The following is a 21,150-nucleotide window of genomic DNA, read 5'->3' as shown; positions in this document are numbered from 1 at the left end:
GAGCAGAACCTCATAACGTGAACATATTTCATGTATTACAGATTGGCTGCATTTCACAGCACTTGTACATATCAGATACATCAATATTATGACAATGTTTATGAAATTTCCACAATTACATATAATCTGTAATTCGCAATATGATCACACTGATGACAAGTACTATCAGTATCATTATCGTGATTAATTCAGTATGCGACTCGCCACTTCAATGCACATTTTTTGTTGTGTGCCTGCTCGTGCGCACGCATGCATGGCAATTACCCAGGAGGGAGTCGTTTATGGTCTTAACAGATCTTAGATCAGCACTGCTTACAGTGCAGCACTGTAACATATCCATGATTTTGTCAGATCCTGTTTTCTTTTAGCAAGAGAGAAAATCTGTTATGCACTGCTTTTCAGAGGGGGTGTTGTGTTAAGAGTGCCGGAAGCAAGGAGGCTGTGGTAGCTGCATGTGTGTGTGTGTTGGTCACTATTCAGGAGTCTTGCCTCTGCCTGGGGCTGCTGGAATCAAAAACGCCCTTACTCTTACACCATAGTGATGTCATGATGATTGGATGTTCACCTTCTCGGAATAGACTCCACACTGCTCCCACTCAGCTGCTACAGACTCTCTTTTTTCCAGTAGTAAAATGTGTCAGGCACTGTTGAGATAGACAGTATCAACTGTGTTCTATTACTTAGGCTGTATGATAAAACCACATTGTGTTCACAAAGGCCACATTTAACCCACATCAGCACATTTACAGATTACCATCGCACTGCCCACTTAACCCACACCAGCACGTTCAGTCATACGTGACCCACCCAACTTAACCCACACCAGCACGTTCAGTCATACGTGACCCACCCAACTTATCCAACGCCTGCACATTGTCATACATGACCCACCCAACTTAACCCACACCAACATGTTCAGTTATACGTGACCCACCCAACTTAATCCACACCAACACCTTCAGTCATATGTGACCCACCCAACTTAACCCACACCAGCACGTTCAGTCATATTTGACCCACACAACATAACCCACACCAGCACGTTCAGTCATATGTGACCCACCCAACTTAATCCACACCAACATGTTCAGTTATACGTGACCCACCCAACTTAATCCACACCAACACCTTCAGTCATACGTGACCCACCCAACTTAACCCACACCAACACCTTCAGTCATACGTGACCCACTCAACTTAACCCACACCAGCACATTAAGTCATACGTGATCCACTCAATTGAACCCACACCAACACCTTCAGTCATACGTGACCCACTCAACTTAACCCACACCAGCACATTAAGTCATACGTGATCCACTCAATTGAACCCACACCAACACCTTCAGTCATACGTGACCCACCCAACATAACCCATACCAACACCTTCAGTCATACGTGACCCAACCAACATAACCCATACCAACACGTTCAGTCATATGTGACCCACCCAACATAACCCACACCTACATGTTCAGTCATACGTGACCCACCCAACTTAACCCACACCTGCACATTCAGTCATACGTGACCCACCCAACTTAACCCACACCTGCACATTCAGTCATACGTTCAAACTAAAACTCTATGTCTGAATGTTTGACAACAATGATTTTGTTAGTACCTATTGACCTATTGCTAATTTAAAAGGCATACACACATCTTGTCTAGTCCCTATAGAGATGTATTGCCAATAGAAGAGAACTCTCTAAAGCAGATAAACATAAACCTATTGCCACCTTAAAACTTTTTGGCATTAGTTGGAGTGCTGATCATTCAGCATCCTGATGTCACATTAGCTCATTTTGCTGAATGCAGTCAGATCCTCACATCAATGCTACGAAATCTAGGAAGCCTTCCCTGGACAGTAGACAGTTACTCCAAAGAAAAGCAAAATATACTCTTTTTTAATACCCTTGATTTAAAAAAAAAAAACAATAAATGAGCAGGTGTCCCAATACTTGTCCATATAAGGTATCATGACACAACATCCCAATATTCAAGAACTGAACTGAATCGTGAGCTCAGTAGCTGAGTGTATCCCCACACTCAAGACAGACTTGGAATAAATCACCTGAGCATTGTTTTTACATGCCAGTCCCTCTCCTCGCTGTCTGTCGCTCAGCCATCCTCCATCAAAGTTGTTTGAGGCCCCACGACTGTTTGACTTGGCATAGAGGCCAGTCTGGATATGTCATAGGTTTAATGCATTTGCCAAGCTGTTTGACTTATATATAGTCTCCTCCGTGGTCTCCTCTGAAATAATATCATAAAGACATTGATCCCTTGTGAGTCTGTGACTCATAATATTGCCATGTTAGCTCTAATCGCAACTCCAGATTAGCTAAGGCCTTATGACACTGGAATCTCACAAATGTTACCGAAGTGAAAGCACTGCCTTTGTTTAAATTCTGTACCTCCTCTGTACCTGAAATGGCCTGTGCTCCTCATCTAGCACGTATAGCCCCCAAGCTTTAAAGCATGGGGGGGCTTTATTTCAAGACACAGATATAAAATAGTGAAATTAGGCACCTCCAAAAACAAAAGTTTCCAAAACTGAGGGTAAAAAAAAAACTGGCACCCCTAAAACCCTGCAGGACCTGGTAGACCACCTAAGTGCCTCCATCAGAGAATACAAACATTACTTAAAGCTTTCATTTGTGAGAGGGAGAGGAGAAATCAAGTTCCTCTCTCAATTCAGATTTCAAAATAGCCACAAGTCTATCCTTTCTATCCACCCTTCCCCTGTAGAAAGCATAGCTTCTATATATATCAGAGCAACTGGAAATATGAAATAAAGGCAAATGGTGGACAAACTAAAACGTGAAAGAATTCTTCTGAATTTTTCAGCTCAATATGTTATTATTGTCAGTATTGTCATTTATCTGCTGACACCCGCTCCTCTGGCACATTATTCATTCTTTATTACTGTACTGCCTTTTATCTCATAGGTTCAAATGCATATAATTATTTTATTTTTTACATTTATTTAATTTTTTGTTATTATTATTGTATTGTGTAACTGCTGCTAAATTTCCTTCTGGATCAATGACCTATCATATATCAATCTATTATTGTGAGAATAAAACGTAATATCCCAAAAACTGTTTTTTGGTTTTTTTATGCCCAGGCCATTATTTCTTGTCCATACCATCAAACAAAACGAATGGAGACATTAACTGTATTTTTTTGTTTGCTTATTTATTTATTTATTTGCCTTTTCTTTCATTAGACATATCACACAATTCACCATTTGTATATGATCATACAGATATAAGGTAATCCACCCAACTGCCCCCTCCACCCATGGCCCATCCTATCCATTCCACCCAAGAAGCCCATCTAAGCGCCCTGCCCCAGCAGCCCAACAGCCCATCCCATCCCATCTCATCCCATCCTATGCTATCCCATTTCATCCCATCCCATCCCATTCCATTCTTTAACTGTTATGGAGGTTAATGTAAAACATCAGTTTGAATTATGTCTGTTGTTCTGTTCATCATAAAGTTTCTTTTAACACAATGATTATAAATTAGCAGTGACAAAATGATAGATAAAAAGATACAAGGTTTTTGACAATGCACAACTTTATATCTAATTTGAGTAAAGAATAGTGCTTTTTGACAACACACCCTTCAAATTCCTTTGATATAAATGCGTTATTGACTGAGAGGAAATTGCTCTGCTACTTTCAATGAGCTACACAGCAGAAACAGTTCATATAAAATATACCAGCTTTTGTTGTCATCAGTGCTAACTGCAGTGAATAAACCATTTCATATTTAAGCATCCATCTGAATTGAATTATGTTCTCACCTACACAGGGCCTGTGAGGGGCAGAATATTAAATACCGCACATGCAGTAATGTGGTAAGAGTGCCTTGATTGCTAATGTGTTTTTATGATATGAAGTAGCAGCTCTTACACAGGCAACCTGTCAGTATGCAGAGGCAACATTTGCAGCTAATTAGTTTTGTTTTATTATTATGTATTGAACCCTTCCTCAGGATTGCCCTCCAGAATCTGGAGACTTCCGTGCTCAGCAGTGCTCAGCCCATGCTGACGTGCACTACCAGGGCCGCTACTATGAGTGGCTGCCAGTGGATAATGACCCTGAAAACCCGTGTGCCTTGAAGTGCAGAGCTAAAGGCACAGAGCTGGTGGTAGAGCTGGCGCCCAAGGTATTGGATGGCACTCGCTGCTACACGGAGTCTTTGGATATGTGCATCAGTGGAGCCTGTCAGGTTTGTGACAGTTATATTGCTTTTATCTGCTGTTAAAAAAGTTAAACATGAGCATCCCTTCAAGCTGTGACGTTATTGACCTTCACCGTTTGTAGCTTACGCTTAGCTGCCTTAGACGCCCAGTATTTGCTTATATGTACAATAACCAGGTAGAGTGAGAAAAGTAGATTACTTTAGCTAAGTAGTTAACCATGTTTTTAACTACAAAGCACTTGAGCACAAAAACAGCTTGGGAATTGTGTAGTGATTGGCTGATACACTGGTCAGCCAAAAAACAGGGCCAATAAACAGCTTTATTTAGAAAAGCAGTTCTATCCTCAATTTTATTTGCATCCAGTAGCAAGCACTTCCCTTAAGTCACATGAATCCAGCCGCTAATAAGCGTCATTGCCCCCAACACAACCCACTTGGAGGAGAGTCCTAACTGCCAGTTATACAAGGGCTCTCTTGGACTCCTGGATTACTCATGTTCTCCTGGTGAAAGGGCCAATAGGGACAGTTGTGCCAATCAGAGGCTCCAGTGGCTCTCCTGTGTAGCAATCCAGCATCATTACAGTATTTGGAAATGATGTGTCTAATAAATCTGAAAAAGCACTGTTATCAGCATCATCCTTGAAAAAAAACCCTATAATTTAACCATTAGAAACTATTTGATGAGCATGTCAAGGCAGCATAACTCGAGACGTCTTGAGTTTCTTCTTCAGTGCTTCATGCCTGTTTGCAGTAATGCAGTTAGTGGTAACTGTTGGGATGTGGTTTCTGTGTCTTTGCCAATACGACACAAGCATGGAGATTTTCTCCTATTTTTGTTCAGAGAAAGTTTGGATATACTTTCACAGTTTTAAGCATTTTCACAGTTATGAAATGTTATGTGTCCACATCACAGAACACACACCCGCGACAGCCTCACAGTGCCTCAGTTGAAGCTGCACGCTGTAGCGTGTAGAGTGCTGTAAACCACTAGCATTCCGCTGACCTAAGATCCAAACAGTGACTCAAGCCACTGATTTTCATTAAGATTATGCTCTCCTGATTGAAACCAGGCAGAATTATGGAATGGGTCCGGATCACAATTCGTTTCTTAACCGAGCAGTAGAAAGTGTACCAGAACTCTTGTTAAATTCCCACCTATGAGAATTCTCCTTTCCTTTTGGCAGATTGTTGGCTGTGACCATGAGTTAGGGAGCACCGCCAAAGAGGACAACTGCGGTATTTGCAACGGAGACGGCTCCTCTTGCAGGCTTGTGAGAGGGCACTACAAATCCCAGCATGCCAGTGGAAAGAGTAAGGACAAAATGTTTCAATCTTTAAAGTGTTTCTTGTTATTAAAATTCATGTTAAGCTGCTTTTGCAAGCGGTGATAAGATCTAACTTAGGGCCCTAACTTACACCCCGCTTATTGCTTATCTTATCTTATCACCCCGCCAACAGTCTATTTTCACGCCTTCCGTCTGCACTGTTTAAATAGCAACGGTGCCATATGTATGCCGATGGGCGTGGTGGTCTCGAAAGTAGGTGTGTTCAGGTCAATTTCTGGCATATTGCTATCTTGGCAATGGAAAACACAGATGCACCACAGACTGAAAACAAAACTATCTTGGCAGTAAACTGTCACAGGCACGTGCCAAAGTGCGTACACCCCCGCTTGTTACGCACACATGGACACACAGCGGCACACAAACCCATAGCGCATGCCAGTTGGCAGCTACTAATACTTTTACATCAGCAATAAACAGAATACAAAATAAAAAAACATTATTGTTGAGGCGAGGCGCTCCACTGCTTTCCCAGACCATAGTTCATGTTTTTTGCTTCGAGCCATGCAAGGTATACTTTTCCTGTCGTTACGATAGCAAAAATAGGGCCTTAATACTGTAGCTGTAGCTCTCATTCAGGTTTTAAAACATGTGTTTCTATAAACTTTTGAGTAGTGGTGATTGACATTAGATTAAAAGAGCAGCTTTTGAAATTGAAAAAAATAATAATTTAAAACTGGCCATGTATAAATAGTTCCATCTTTCCCATTGAATGTTTGAATGGCCTTGTCAAGCCATCCAAATAACAGCTTTGGTTGCACAGATCTGGCTTTTCTCAGTGGCACTTTGCTTGCCTGCTACATCAGCCACCTGTGATTCATTTAAACCCTTGAGCACCTGTGCTACACTGGAACTGCCATCAAGCAAATTCTGCCCTGTACTGCTTCATCAAAGGAAATGAGTTTTAAGCCCAGCACAGCCCCACACAAACTCCACAATAATTAGTGCCCATACCTTCCTCTGCTAGCTGGAGCTACGTCACTTTTGGTTTAGTGTTGCGGGTTAGGTTCCAAAGCGCACATTAATTTCATTCCCATGGAGTGGTCCACCTTTGATATCTACCGTTTGTACTGCATTATTGCATGCAGGGTATAGCAAACGATCCGAACACAGCCAAAGCTGCAGCCAGAACGGTCTGTCATTAGCATTTTTATGAGGGTTGAATGACTATGACTAGAAAATCCAAGAGAGTGTTCGGGACAGATCCCTAAGCCAAGCTGACCCTATTAAACAGCAAGCTTCGAAACACGTCCTAAGTAAGCCATATTCCACTCATCGCACATAGCGCGGGTTTTGTTTTCTATTGTTCTTGGTTTTAGCTCACTTGTTTCTGCACAGCTTACATCACTTTAATGATCACATCTGACTTCAATGAAAGTCTTCTCTTTCTCTTTAATCATTGTCTCCTGCTTTTTCTTTCTGTCCCCAGCTGAAGACACTGTGATTGTTATTCCCTATGGAAGCCGGCATGTGCGGCTTGTTCTGAAAGGCCCGGATCACTTGTGTAAGTCTTGGTATGTCCAGGGGCTTCCATTCAGAACTGAGAAGATGAGGAGTGGGTTATACTGTTCGTTTTTCTATACATGTATTGCTTATATAGAGAGCCTAAGAGCACATAGTCTTAAAAAGTAGACATACTCTAAATAAACCCAGGACTTAGGCTTCAACCCCTTTAGCTCATTATATGTGCTAGTTGGACTACATGCTTGCCCATAGTGGGTATAGTAAAATTAATCAGGATGTGAAATCAGAGCTTGGACTGGCATGGACTCTATTAGGTGACGGAAGAGGTTAACTGGTCCACAGTGGCACATTGATTTCTCTGTACCGCTCTGGCATCAGTGGCCAATGGGGCACCACTGTTCTGCCATTGGGAGGCACTCAATGTGTGAGAAGTCCATTCTCAGTACACCTTCACTACAGCAGCTCTCAAACATCCCACAAGGTTAGCAGTTTCCACTCTTTGTCCAGTACCCTATCAAAATGCCCTTTTGGTTATCAGTCAAATTGAGTCCTTTGCCCATGAAGATCATTTTGCACTCTGCAACAACTGACTGGTGTGCTTGCTTATTTCTACATGCAGCAAACCTTGTCACGTAGCATCTATGATGTCTCGGCCCGAGCTCTTCACAAACCAGGGGTGGTCATGATATTCTGATATGACTGTGACAGTGGGCAAAGAGTGGTAGCATCTCAGAAACTAATAACTTCATAGGATGTTCTAGAGAGTGTAGTAAGAAAAGACTTCTCACATACTGAGTGCCTCACAGTGGTGCCTCATGGCCACTGTGGACCAGTTCACCTCTATAATGAACACCAATACAATCCATGCCATGATGTTTTGCTAGTGTCATCCGAGCCAAGGGTGGTTGTTCCCACTGTTAGTGGGTAGGTGGTCCTAATAATATTTCTGTTCAGATGTTTTTTTTAAAGAAATCTACAGGTTGTCAGTTTTGTTTTTGTGAAAAGGATAGAGAATGTTCTCTGCATTAAAGGGTTAAGCATTTGATGATTAGATATCACTGATGGCTCCAGAGGAAACTAATCTTATTATAGATGGTGGTGGTTTAAATACAGCTGCTCAAGGTCAAAGTCATACTGAATCAGCACTCTGTTTGTACTCTATTATCCTATTAACAGTAAAGCAGGGGAACAGTCTCTCATCTCATTGATACCTCCAGGGGGGGTGCTTGGCAAGGATTTTTCCAACAGAAAAGTTTTTTTACGATAATGACCATTAATGATAAGTTTATCCTGTAGTGTGCCAACAGTCTAAGTACTAGACCCCTGAAATTGGAGACCAAATTAGTGGAGACATATTTTCCAACCTTACTTTGCAGTGTACTAAGATCCAGACACCTCCAGGGATAGTATCAATGATGTCAAGCCGTTGGCAACCATCCGCGTAATATGGGGTAAAATCTAAGACAAATGTTCTATCCTTTTCTCTTCGCAGCCAGTTAAAAAGCCCTTTTTCCTGAAGATGCCTTGTAGTAACTTTTCTCATGGACACAAATTTGGCAGTTCTCTAACCAAGGGCAGCAAAATAGTAACCAGCTGGCTGCTGGCAATGACTGACACTCTTTAATGTGTTCACATTCTCCCTTTGTTGCTGTGTAAATGTCCTTACTGGATAAAGACAGAACCCCATTAGTCGAAGGTTGACTCCAGGGCACATTGTGGAAAGAGCTAGGCGATATGAGCAGTAAGAGGTTTGCCGTTGTCCTTTCACTAGAGCAAGCACAAGTAAAGGCAGCAGAGTAAGTAACAAGTGTCAGGGAGTATTTTGATTGTGTGCATTGCTTAGAACCGATGGTTCAGTGTTCTGATGCTTAACTTGAATGATACAAAGGCATTATACACTGATCCATTTGCATTTATGGTATTCATCAGATGCTCTTATCCATAGTAACTAACAAAAGTGCTTAGTCATTCACTCAGAACATCCAAAGTTAGTGTCAATAGACCCCAAATTCAAGGTACTTTTGAGCCATGACACCACCAGAAATGAGCACAGAATACTGCATAAAGACTCATGTCACTTTTGATATTTTACATAATGCACTGTAAGAATCACTAGAATGTTGTTTTTGTCCCTTACAGATTTGGAGAGTAAGACGCTGCAGGGGGTAAAAGGGGACCTTTCTCTAGATGGAACTAAGCAATACATCCTGGAGAACACAACCGTTGACTTCCAGAAGCTCTCAGACAAGGAGGTCCTGCGAATCACTGGACCACTAGAAGCCGACATTACTGTCAAAGTAAGCCAAATCCATTATGTGCTCGACTAGGGAAACATTTGAATCCCTCCTATTTTTCAGACGTTATTGTTCTAAGCATGAGGAAATCATTTTATTTAAGGCTGTTTGCCAATCTGATTCAGGTCCTGAAGTTAGATCTTCTCTGATATTTGGAAATTAGTGATTGACCATTTGTACATTTTCAACGTGGTTTAAGTAAATGAGCTTCTCTTCATGTTGGAATGTACTGTCCATATTTTTTCTTGCTCTTCTGGGATATTTTTGGAGCATGGATAGTGTATGTACGATTTTAACTACTTTGCCTCTTATTAAAGCTGAGACATGTATTGTGTCCGTAGCTTATGGGCACTGCTTTTGAATAACCTCCCATGCATTTAGTCTTTTTCACAACTATGAGGCATTTAACTTACTCGCTCTCACCTTGTATAAACAGTTCTTTGCTGGTCTGTTCTATATGTGTAGAGAAAGTTTCACCATAGTGCAGATGTGTAACTGCTTCTTCTCATTCAGCAAAGCGTATTCAAAGTTTACTACCAGGATCAACATTGCTTCAGAAAAGTAAATGAATTTAGACTGTGTGGTAATGTACATGGAAATCCCCTGTGTCCACCCTTTTCATTCCCTTTCTCACACATAACTTCTCACACACTTATATTCTCTGCCAGGCTGGGGCACTCACTAGGTGTCAGGTAGGAGGTAGGGATACGAAACCATGAATAATTATGGACTCCACTCAGCACCCGGGAGTCCCCTGGTGGCTTTCGTAGCTCTCGAAGCAGGTCAACTTGCATGCACAGCATCTCACCTCTTACTCCTTACAAACGTTAATTAGATTCCTGGCTAAAAGCCACATACCAATTATTTCTCCTCTACTTTATACCCAATCCATTGAGTAGCTCCTTAGATTAATGTGCTGGCCATCATAAGTTAAATGGAAATAGCCATTCAAAGCAAAGCAGCCCACAGATGGAAAATGCCAGTAAAAACAACCCTCATCCTCCTAAAACACATCCAAATAGCACAATAAATAGGAACGGTCGGAGACAGAAATCTGAGAAGTAGTAAATGCCTAATTTTCTAATCTGGTACCAGGAAGTTGGCCAATTCATATCTCAGTTTTTGGAGAGGTTTAGCAAAGTGGAAAAACTCATTAAAACAAGTCAGACAGTTGTTCCATTGTAAATAAACGTGTGAATTGTTCTGTTCCTATGACCCGTTTCCCAATATTTACATACCAGGCCTTGAACCTTAATGGAATCCCATGTCTATGCATTTGTCAGTTAATAGCACAAAATATCCATATTTTTCTTAGCTATTAATACTATATTCACTATATGTCGAGCTGTTAAAGGACATCCCATCTAATGAATGCATTCAGCAACTTTAAGTTGCACCCATTGCTAAAAACAGATGTGCCAATGCACACACACTGCTTGCCAGACCCTGTAGAGAAGTATTGCCAATAGAATAGGACTCTCTGCAGCAGATAAACATGAGCCTATTGGCACCATGCCTAATGCCAGTCATGGGCTAGAGAGGTTTAAAGCCCCCTCCCCGCCCAGCATTGAGCTGTGGAGCAGTGGGATTGTTTTCTCTGGAACAATGGTACTCCATCCAGTACTATTGTGATGAGGAGTGGAGTTGGGGATAAGACTGGATCCTGACCTCACTAACTAACTCTTGTTATTGAATGCAATCACATCCTCACACCAATGATCCGAAATCTAGTCGAAAACTTTCCATGGACAGTAGAGACAGTTACTCCAACAAGAGGTAAAACTCTTTTTTTAATAACCTTAATTTCAGACAAAATAATAAATGAGCAAGTGTCCTGGTGTACTGGTTATGCATATACAAATAACTGGTCATCTTCAGTATATAACCGCATCTGCACTGCACCGTGCTTTATCATTTCTGGCTCTGAGGAACTCATATTGGCCACATATTGAAACAACTTTCTAAATCCCTTAGATGGATTGAGTTTCATTCTTCTCGCCCGATGAATGATTAGGATCCAAAAACCCTCAAACGGGTTGTCGCACAGTCCGTCTGGGACCAACAGGGAGTCAGAGAGGAAGCTTATGTTTTTGAGCAGGAGGTTTCGCAAGTGAATGTTTTCAATAGATGGCTTTATTAGTAGATGAAGGTCTAGAGGTGGTGGGTGTTTTCACCCAACTCCAGGCCTGGCTCAGCGAGGACGCGTGGGGAGCGATATCTTACCATACTATGAAACACTTTTGTCACCGCCAAGGAATGCGACGAGTCTCCTAGGTTTATTTGGGCAAGGCTTCGTCCCAGAGCCTTGATCCAAACTCAGCTGTGAAGAGAAAGAACAAAATCTCTGGATCTGTGAAGCTTCTTTGAAGTGTCACGTTTCTCCTAGAGGAAACATGTAACCCTTCATTTGCAGTGGACACTGCAACCCTGTTCTCCTGCTCTCATAAGTGTGGTAGAGGTGTGGACAAACTTGTGAGATGCTGCAAGAGTGTGAAAGGGTCAGCCTGAGTTCAGCCGTGTTTTGTTTTCAGGGATAATGGGATTCAAGTGTTCCGTGTCTTCATTGGATGTCTGTTAGCTATAAAGTTAAAGTGATGCCAGGCAGCTTAAGAAGAGTAAGGGCATTGTAGCCGCTACCATTACAGCTGTGACGTAAGGAAGGAGAGTGTGTGTGTAGAGGCTGTGTGTAGAGGCTGTGGTCTTGCTGGCTGTGTGCCCTATCCCAATCTTCATGAGGCATTAGTCTGTCAAAGCAGCATCACGTCCATAATCCCCCTCACTGAATCTAGTGATAGGTTGATATGCTTGCTCTTTTGACTGATCACAACTGCTCTCAGGATGATACTAGTTTCGTAATGTCTCCTCATAAAGTGGCTTGGTGCCTCTTTTTGTGGGATTTTTTGAAAATGCTTTATATTAATGGCTCACTGTAGATGCACTGTAGATGCTTGTAATGTTTTACTGCATTTCTTTTCATAGAAGTGTTGTGAAAAAGTATTTTTTCCCTTCCTGATTCCATTTGTAACTGCAAATTTATGGAAATTAGTGATAGAGCAAATCTGTCCAACTTGTAAATCACCTATGTGAAGAAAATAATTACCCCCTTACTGTTACGTGGTGCCTGACCTTTAGCAGCAGTAACTACAGCCACCATTCCCTATAATTTCTAATCAGCCTCTAACATTATTTTTAAGAAACGTGAACCCACTCTTCTTTGCAGAACTGCTTTAACTCAGATAAACCAATGGGATTTCAACCATCACTTGTTTGATGTCCTGCCACAGCATTTCTACTAGCTTCAGGTCAAGACTTTGAATAGACCATTCCAAAACATCAGATTGTTTTGAACTATTCAGATGCAAATTAGATTTTTTTTTTGTTTTGGATCATTGTCTTGCTGCATAGCCCGATTATATTTCAGCTTCAGCTCATGTACAGTTGAACAGACTATAAAATTCTCTCTTACAGAACATCATTTATGGCTTCTTTACAAATAACAAGTTGTCCAGGTCCTGAGACAACAGAACATTCCCCCACTGTCCCACTACCCCAGCTGTGTGTAAATGTTGGTATGGCATGTTTTAATGTATTTAACTACACATTTTGCATACTAAACAGGTAACCCTACGCCTAACCCTAACCTTAAATTACCCTGGTAGGGTTAGGTTTAGGGTTTGATTTCTGGTTTAGATTAAGGTTAGGGTTAGTTTTCAGAGCTGAATGGTAGGGTTAGATGTAATTACATTCAATAGACAGTCATTTACATTTAGTAAATGACTTTTAATACATATTCAGTTGAATGTTAGTTGAATGTCTACATCTACAATGGACCATTCAAATAAAGTGATACCAGTTTTAGTTGATTTATTTCAGGTCATTTAACTTTGCATATTGTATATTATATAAGTATTTTGTCCTAAAATGTTCCACTTTTTCTTCTGCATACAGTGATTTATAACCCAATCCTTCTTCTTCCAATTAGTCCTGGATGAGTTTTTCCAAAGTCAAACACAATTGCATGAAACAAACAAGTCCTCAAGAATCGGAGCAGGGTTATGCTTTTTCTCACAGGTCCTGTCAGGGTGGTTTAATTGATGGTAGAGTGGCAAGCAGAGACTTTGATCATTATCCTCTGTTTACAAAATCATAGAACTGGCATCCAGGTCTTCACAGCTAAATGGATTCAGTATGGCTGCACATCATGGAAAACAGGCACACACCGGCGGTTCCCGTCCACTGACTGAAGTCATTTGCCAGTAACATCTTTATGGGCCTGTGAAGGGTTAATTAACTATTTTCTTGATTTCTTGCTGTTCCTTATTTTTTATTTGCCTCTAAATCCAAATTCTACAATTATGAGATTTCAGGAGGATTGTGATGGTGTGTCGAACTGTAGCTTCCTAAAAACCTTCCATTCTTTTAATGAACCTGTCTAATGTCCTGTCTAATATGGCAGGTCTATTATGCCAGTGGCGTGGACAGCGTGGTACAGTTTATCTTCTACCAGCCAATTGTCCACCGCTGGAGAGAGACTGACTTCTTCCCCTGTTCTGTAACCTGTGGTGGAGGTAAAAACAATAAAAACCTTTAATTTATATAGTCCCTGTGCAGGCCTTTGGGCCTTTTTTTTAAATAAAAATATTGATGGTATGCTTCATATCTTTTCTACATCGCATGCATATAAATTTTCTTCTTTTTATTGGATCCAGGGTATCAGCTGACTTCAGCTGAATGCTTTGACCTGCGCAGCGGTCGTGTGGTGGTGGACCAGTATTGCCATTATTATCCTGAAAATGTCAAACCCAAACCCAAATTACAGGAGTGCAACATGGACCCCTGCCCTGCCAGGTGGGTAGTTAACCCATATACACAATTGTCCACTTCCTCACTTCTTTAGTTTTGAACTGGATAGTATTGGAATCTTATGTCAACAACATTGTGCAAACTGCATAACTAGGCCAGTTATAGTTTGGCTCAAACCACACTAAGTTGCAAGGTAATCTTAAATAGATCTTATGTGAGGTGGTTTCTGACACTGTGATATATTGGAGTCTAGCAGACACTGTTCATTTTGCTAGTTATTTTTGCTTGTTATGTAAGAAGTGTAGGCCTCCATTGTATTTAAGAAGTTGAAAGAGTTAAACTGTGTCAAAAGTGCATCTTTCTGAAGGTAGATTCTCTCTAAAATGTCATTAAAAGATGGGTCATACACTGTATGTCCAAATGTTTGTGGATATCACTTCTGATGAATGCATTCAGCTACTTTAAGTCGCACCTGTTGCTGACATATATACATGACACATACAGCTTGTCTAGTCCCTGCAAAAAGGTATTGCCAACAGAATAGGTTTCTCTAAAGCTGTTAAAAATTAACCAGTTGGCACCATGCCTAATAGCAGATGTGGGCTAGAGGGGTATAACATTGGAACTGTGGTCTCTGGAATGATGGTGCTAAATCCAGTACTTTTGGATTGAGTTGCGAGGTGGGGTAGTGATCATCCAACTTCCTGATCTCATTAATGCTCTTGTTGCTGAATGCAACCAAATCCTCACAGCAATGTTCCAAAATCTAGTAGAAAGCCTTCCCTGGACAGCAGAGACTGTCCTAGAGTTATTCCATCAAAAGCAGGTTGGATTCTTTTTTTATTACCCTTGATTTCAGAAGAAACCATGAATGAGCAGAAGTCCCAATACTATTGTCCATATAATAGATATGATCCAAGTGTTGTCATAGGTTTGAGAACATATATCTTTGTATATGATGCTTACATATTTCCAATGTCCGATTCCCAGTGATGGCTACAAGCAAATAATGCCCTATGACCTCTACCACCCGCTGCCTCGGTATGTATCTCAACCTCACTTCTAGACCTTATGCTGCACTTTTTCCTTGGCCTGCTGCTAACCACTATGTCCCGTCCAGCTTTCCAGTCCACCTGAGACTGCCTTTGCCGAGTAACATTTCAAGTTCCCTTCCACAATAGCAGAGAGCCAGAGGTTTCAGATTCTATTCCAGTGAAGCACGGGATGGGCTCAGAGCCAGGCTAAGACAGTGAAGGCTTTCAGTCCTCATGAGGTAGTCAGTACAGATACTTTAAGCAAGCAAATGGGTCTGTGTATGAGTATGAGGCAGAGAGAAATTAACTGGTTGAGGAACTTAGACTTGTTCTTATGAATACTTTTTTTCTTTTTCTTTGTCAAATGTTTTCCTTTTTTCTCCCAATTTGGTACTAGCAGTTAACCTACCCGTTCATAGCTCCCCTAGCACTAACAGTGCTCCCGACACTAGGAGCGTAAGGCACCTAACAGGCACCTGTGGCGGCCAACATCGCTTGAGAGGAGAGATAAGAGGAGAGAGCGCCATCTATCCACCTGGAGAGAGCATGGCCAATTGTGCTCTCTTGGACTCTGGCCGCTGATGGCAAAGCTGCATGGCTCGGGATTCAAACTCACCTATGACTGTGACCCTCCACTATGACCCTCCTGGGCCATAGTGGCAGTGTATTTTACCACTGAGCCACTCAGACCCCCTTTTAATGCTTTTAAATGTCATATACCCAAACAGTTATTTGAACTAACCTATACATAGCTCATTCGCTATTGTTTCAAGGTTTGACAAGCTTTACAGAATGCTGGCAAAAATCCCCTTTAACCTTAAGAAATTGTAATGAGCAGCGCAATTGTTTGATTGATAGCAAACTGTTTTAACAGACTAACTGTTTTAATGTAAAAACCTGCAACACTAGCAACTTCAGAACGGTTGAAGTTATTCTATGGAAGTTCCTGACAACTTCTTGCAGATGGGTGACAGATTAAAGGAAACACCTGAAAACTTAAGTGAAGAAACATATCAAGCACAGATGCTTCCACACATGAGTATTAAATGATACAGTACAGCAGTTAATATCCTTCCATGCTCTGAGGCATGTATAAAAGTAAAGCAAGCCCAGTTGACCTTGATTTCAACTGAACAGACCAAGTTGACCTCGATTTTGGATCAAGAAGACACAAGAGGAAAAAGATTTAAATGACTTAGAAACAGGGTTCATGACCAGGGCACAGATGGCAGGAGCTCACATAGAGTGTTTAGCTCAGTTGGCTTGTGTTTTAATAGGAACAGTAACTAAAATCTCATCTGCATTTAGATATATTGGGAAAGGCATCAGTAAATAGGCTTGGAAATTGTGATGGAAAGCACACGTTAAATGAGCGTGAGGCTCGTGCATTACTCTGGTATGTGAGTGAAAACAGAAGAGCAGTTGTTCCCGAAGTGACTGAGAACATCAGTGCAGGATGCGGTCACACAGTCAGCAAGAACGGTCCGTCCTTAACTACATAGAGATGGATATTATAGTTAGGCCGCAGTTAATGATCTGTTGAACAGTACAAGACAGGTACAGTGCCTCTGTTATGCGTGGGGGCAAATTTGCTGATAGGGTTTAGCAAGTTATTCTGACTGATCTATTTTACCCTATGATGAAATGCATCCCTCTTGATGAGGGCGGTCTCCTCTACAGTGATGATGCACCTGTATACAGGAAACGAGGGCTCACTGAGTATGACACTGTTTTATGAGTATGAAAAGGGTTTAGATTGTACACTGTCACCAGCCACCAGATCACAATCCAGCTGAAGACCTACTTGAAGTTTTGGACCTTAATGTTAGATAGTGCTCACCACAATGTTCAGTGTCTACAAAACACAATTGAGTTGTTGTGCTGCAATTTCTCATTAGGTTGAATGGGATTTTTGCCAATGTTCTGTAAAGCTTGTCCAATCTCTCGGCAGTAACTACAAAGGAGCACATTTGTGGACAGAACACTTTGATTGATGTGTTTGGTTTATGACTCATGTCAGAAGCATTGTTTTCTACCTTAAATGGAGAATGTTTTCAACCAGTCTAAATCAATGATGTCAGGTGGGAGAGTAGCCCATGGACGGCCTGTTCCACGTCCTGCGGTGGAGGAGTCCAGAGCCGCTCAGTATCTTGCGTGGAAGAAGACATGCAGGGAAACATCACTCCCGCAGATGAATGGAAATGTCTCTATGCATCCAAGACCTCCATCCTACAGCCATGTAACATGTTTGACTGCCCAACATGGCTCGCGCAGGAGTGGTCACCGGTAATTGTGATTTATTTAGTTCTTTGTTCAAAACTATTTTTGAGTTATTTTTTTAAATAGCTTTTCTATTAATGCCAAATGCTTTGTGATTTGTCTAGACTCTTAGTGAGTTTGTTGTTCTAGGCAAGACTTTGCTTTATTCATATTTGCAAGACCTCGCTAAGTCCTTTTATGCTTACGAGATATACAGCTTATTTTCAGTTTCATGAGGGCCACACTTAGAAACCTTGTTTTTGTTGGAATCTCATTGGAAAGAAACTATATGGCAAGCTCCCGATTAATGGTAGGTCTCTTGGTTGAACTTGTGGTGAACTCCCATTAAAAGCAATTAACACAATTACACCTGAACCATTTGCAACATGTCAAATGCATAGCCAACATGTATAATGTACCCGGCAAGGAGTCCAACCCCGAGGTACTGTGTCTTGTGCATTCTTTTGCCGTAATGCGAGAAGTTTGCATCTCCAAGGAGCTGTTTTATGATACTGGCATAACCCCAAGCTCTAGCGTTCTGTCTTCTACAGAAATAGTCATCCTAATTTAGAGTTTGTGTGTACCTAGAACTTAATTGCTCACCCTTGGGTGCTCCCTGTTAAAAACCCATAATTGCCCTGGGCCTCATGGTAACAGAGAAACATCTCCAAACCTCTGCTCAGATCTTTGTACCAGAAATGTCTTGTGCCCCGTCTTTTTGTACTCTGTTAGCTGTTAGCACTTAACCCATAATCATGCATCAGTGAGTAGCTCATTAATCTCTGCTATCTCTGATCCCGCACAGCTCTCCAGCACTAACGACGTGTTAATTAGCGAAAGGAGGTGAAAAAAAAAACATGCCAATTAATCTTCTGGACTGAATAGCGCTGCACGACTTCTCCAACAGCTCGCCTCACCGCAAGTGGCGTTCCTGGCATTGCAGACTTGAAGCGTCCAGTAAAACAAATAGACACTAAACTTTACACTCTACTGTTTTATTAGCAGTAGCAGGATGGAGTTCTTGTCTCTGATAACACTGCAACTTCCAAAACACATAAAGCTTTAGTTTCAAGCGGGAACAAATGAAGAGCCATACTAATCCTCTATCACCTAAAAGTTGAAAATAAGTAAAAAATTTGAGCTTGATAGGCTTAAAAACATTTACATTCAGATTATGCAACATGACATGCACTGTTTGGTTCTCTCCACCTAAATAGTACAAAAGTAGTGTCTCTTGTGACTTTTGATCTTAAAAGGAAATTTATTTTGTGTTTGAAAAGAGGACCCAGATTTGTGGCCTTATGAAAAATGTGAAATCCTGGGACTTTGTTTACCTTGAGCATTCCTTGCTCTAAACCTCTGTTAAATGCTTGTATTGGCAGAACAAACTGAAAAAGCTCTTTGTAGGCAGCCAGAGGTTTTTGTCTTCTTCCTTTTCGTTTTGACGTGAGACTCAGAGCAAATGCTTCCAGGGAGACATTGTCAGTAAAGAATCAGACCATTCTGAGTAAATTTTGCAGATCGGTATGTATTCTCTCTGTGGTGATGTCACTCTTTACTTTATACTGTATATGATGCAAACTTTATCTGTACTCTAAGGAAAAGGGGCCCTGTATAGCACAGGAAACAGGTTCTTTGACTCAGGACAGAACAGTGGAACCCTTATTGGGAATGATGGTTAGGGTGTTTAACCTTGTGAACCTCTATAACTATAAAGAAGAGCCATTTAACCAGGCAAAGATCCTTTTATGCATTTAATTGTTTTTTTTGAGTTGCCATACTTCTGTATAGAACTATTGCTTTCACTAAGGAATGCTGGAGGAACCCATCTAAGGGGTAAATTTTGCTTGTACAATCTGTGTTACAACTGAATACCTAAATACTAATTGATTGACTTCTTAAAAGGGTGGAATGTCACATTTTCTTAGATGATCACGCTCACAAAATGCCAAACAGCTGAGCTCCACTCACCCCGAAGCAATAGTTAAATCCAGTCAAAACAGCCACAGTTCAAAGAAGCAGCCAAGATGGCAGAAAAATCCAATCAGCTACCACTGTGCATCCAGGCTATGCATCTACAGATGTAACATAGAAGAAGTAGTCATTTTTAGACAAACTGTGTTTTGGTGTCCCACTGCTTTGGAGACTGAAGATCAAGTTGGTTGGTGTGGCGCAACAGATAACACCCCTACCAGCCAGTGAGCTACCACACCATGTGGAAGACTAGGGTTCAATTCCCTGTCTGAGTGACTATGCACTTGCCCAAAGACTTTAATTGCCCAAAGACTCCTAACACTACATTGGTCCATCTCTGTAATATGAGTACCCTTGTAAGTCGCTCTGAATAAGAGTGTCAGCTAAATGCTGTAAGTTGGTTGGGTTTTTTTGGTGGTAAAAAATGTAAGTGTACGTTAATAGAGTTTAGTTCTATTGACTTCCTTTGCTGTTTTGTAGCCCAGAACCAGACATAAAATAGAAAAGATCACTGTATGTGCTGTACATTTCATGAAAGCGTGTTCTTCCTAGTGCACAGTGACTTGTGGACAAGGCCTGCGCTACAGAGTGGTCTTATGCATCGACCACAGAGGCCTGCATGCTGGAGGATGCAATCCCACCACAAAGCCGCACATAAAGGAAGAGTGCCTGGTTACTGTTCCTTGTTACAAGCCCATAGGTAGGCACTTATTTAAACAGCTGTTGATGTTCTATTTGATTAAAAAAGCTCTGCCAATGATTCAGCTCATTCACACGAGTCTGTTTGTGTATCAAACGGCAAAAACAACAGCATGATTAGGGCTGATAATTAATCGATTAAACACAGTGACCTGGTAATAGTTAACCTTCTTGATTACTCAGCAGTGATTCATTGGCAGTTTGCGTGATGACAATGCATATTTTAGATATCTCCAACATAGCAGTTTTACACGAGGCAAAAAACCTACAAAATGGCTTGGAATACAAAAAGATTATATTCCAAGTCATTTTGGAGCATTTCTACTGGTCCATTCAGTATGAAACTCTGACACAATGTAAAGAACATCTGCCAGATTCCCATTCAGAAAAAACTGTCAAAAACTGAAAAATGTGTTGCGTGACAGCAAAGATATTCAGCCTTTTAAAAAGCATTTAAGCTTGTGTTTTTCCAGTAATGTAAGGCTGTGCTGGATTTGTAATTGTTCTGTTAAATCGATTTGAGTTGATTGTTCTTTTGTGAATCAGTTACTGTGTTACTAATATGATTGATAGTGAAGTCCTATTTGTGATCACATTAGCTCTGCAGTTGTCACAAATTTGCTGTTATTTGTGTTCTGTACAGAAAAACTCCCTGTTGAAGCAAAGCCACCTTGGTACAAACAAGCCATAGAACTGGAAGAAGATACAGCTGTGTCTGAGGAGCCTACGTAAGTGCTTCTATATCTAAAAGAACCATAAACTGTGGGTCTGGAGGTGTTTGGGTCCTGCAGTAGTTGGCTCTGTGGTTTCTCACTGACTCCAGGGAGAATAAGACTGCTCATGACTTTAAGAATCCCTTAAAAGAGTCTGACATCAGCTAAAGAGGCCTATGTTATTTCCTTAGCGCAGATTTAAAGGAAGAAAAATCTCACGAATGCTCTCCAGCCTTCAGATGGAAAATCTGATCTCACAAAGGGTCTCCCCAAGCTGGCTGATCCTTATTAAGGATGAGATTGGTAGAAACATTGCGAACTGAAAGAAAAGAGTGGGTAAGGGTAGCCCA

General features: G+C 41.2%; 1 protein-coding gene across 1 annotated transcript in view; it reads left to right on the top strand.

The window, feature by feature from the left end:
• The window catches only part of LOC140562298 (ADAMTS-like protein 1), a 32,635-nt gene extending 11,816 nt beyond the window's left edge, over positions 1-20,819 (top strand). The window contains exons 3-13 of the mRNA XM_072687826.1: positions 3,825-3,870; positions 4,008-4,244; positions 5,402-5,528; positions 6,990-7,064; positions 9,164-9,321; positions 13,775-13,886; positions 14,028-14,166; positions 15,112-15,162; positions 17,237-17,441; positions 19,941-20,088; positions 20,731-20,819. Of these exons, the coding sequence (XP_072543927.1) occupies positions 3,825-3,870; positions 4,008-4,244; positions 5,402-5,528; positions 6,990-7,064; positions 9,164-9,321; positions 13,775-13,886; positions 14,028-14,166; positions 15,112-15,162; positions 17,237-17,441; positions 19,941-20,088; positions 20,731-20,819 (1,387 nt within the window). The remainder of the gene's footprint in view (positions 1-3,824; positions 3,871-4,007; positions 4,245-5,401; positions 5,529-6,989; positions 7,065-9,163; positions 9,322-13,774; positions 13,887-14,027; positions 14,167-15,111; positions 15,163-17,236; positions 17,442-19,940; positions 20,089-20,730) is intronic.
• Positions 20,820-21,150: the final 331 nt, after the last annotated feature.

This window comes from Salminus brasiliensis, chromosome 9 (assembly GCF_030463535.1).
Source record: "Salminus brasiliensis chromosome 9, fSalBra1.hap2, whole genome shotgun sequence".
Taxonomy (NCBI): Eukaryota; Metazoa; Chordata; class Actinopteri; order Characiformes; family Bryconidae; genus Salminus; species Salminus brasiliensis.
Note: the sequence above shows the minus strand (reverse complement) of the source record. Positions and strands in the feature narration are given on the sequence as shown.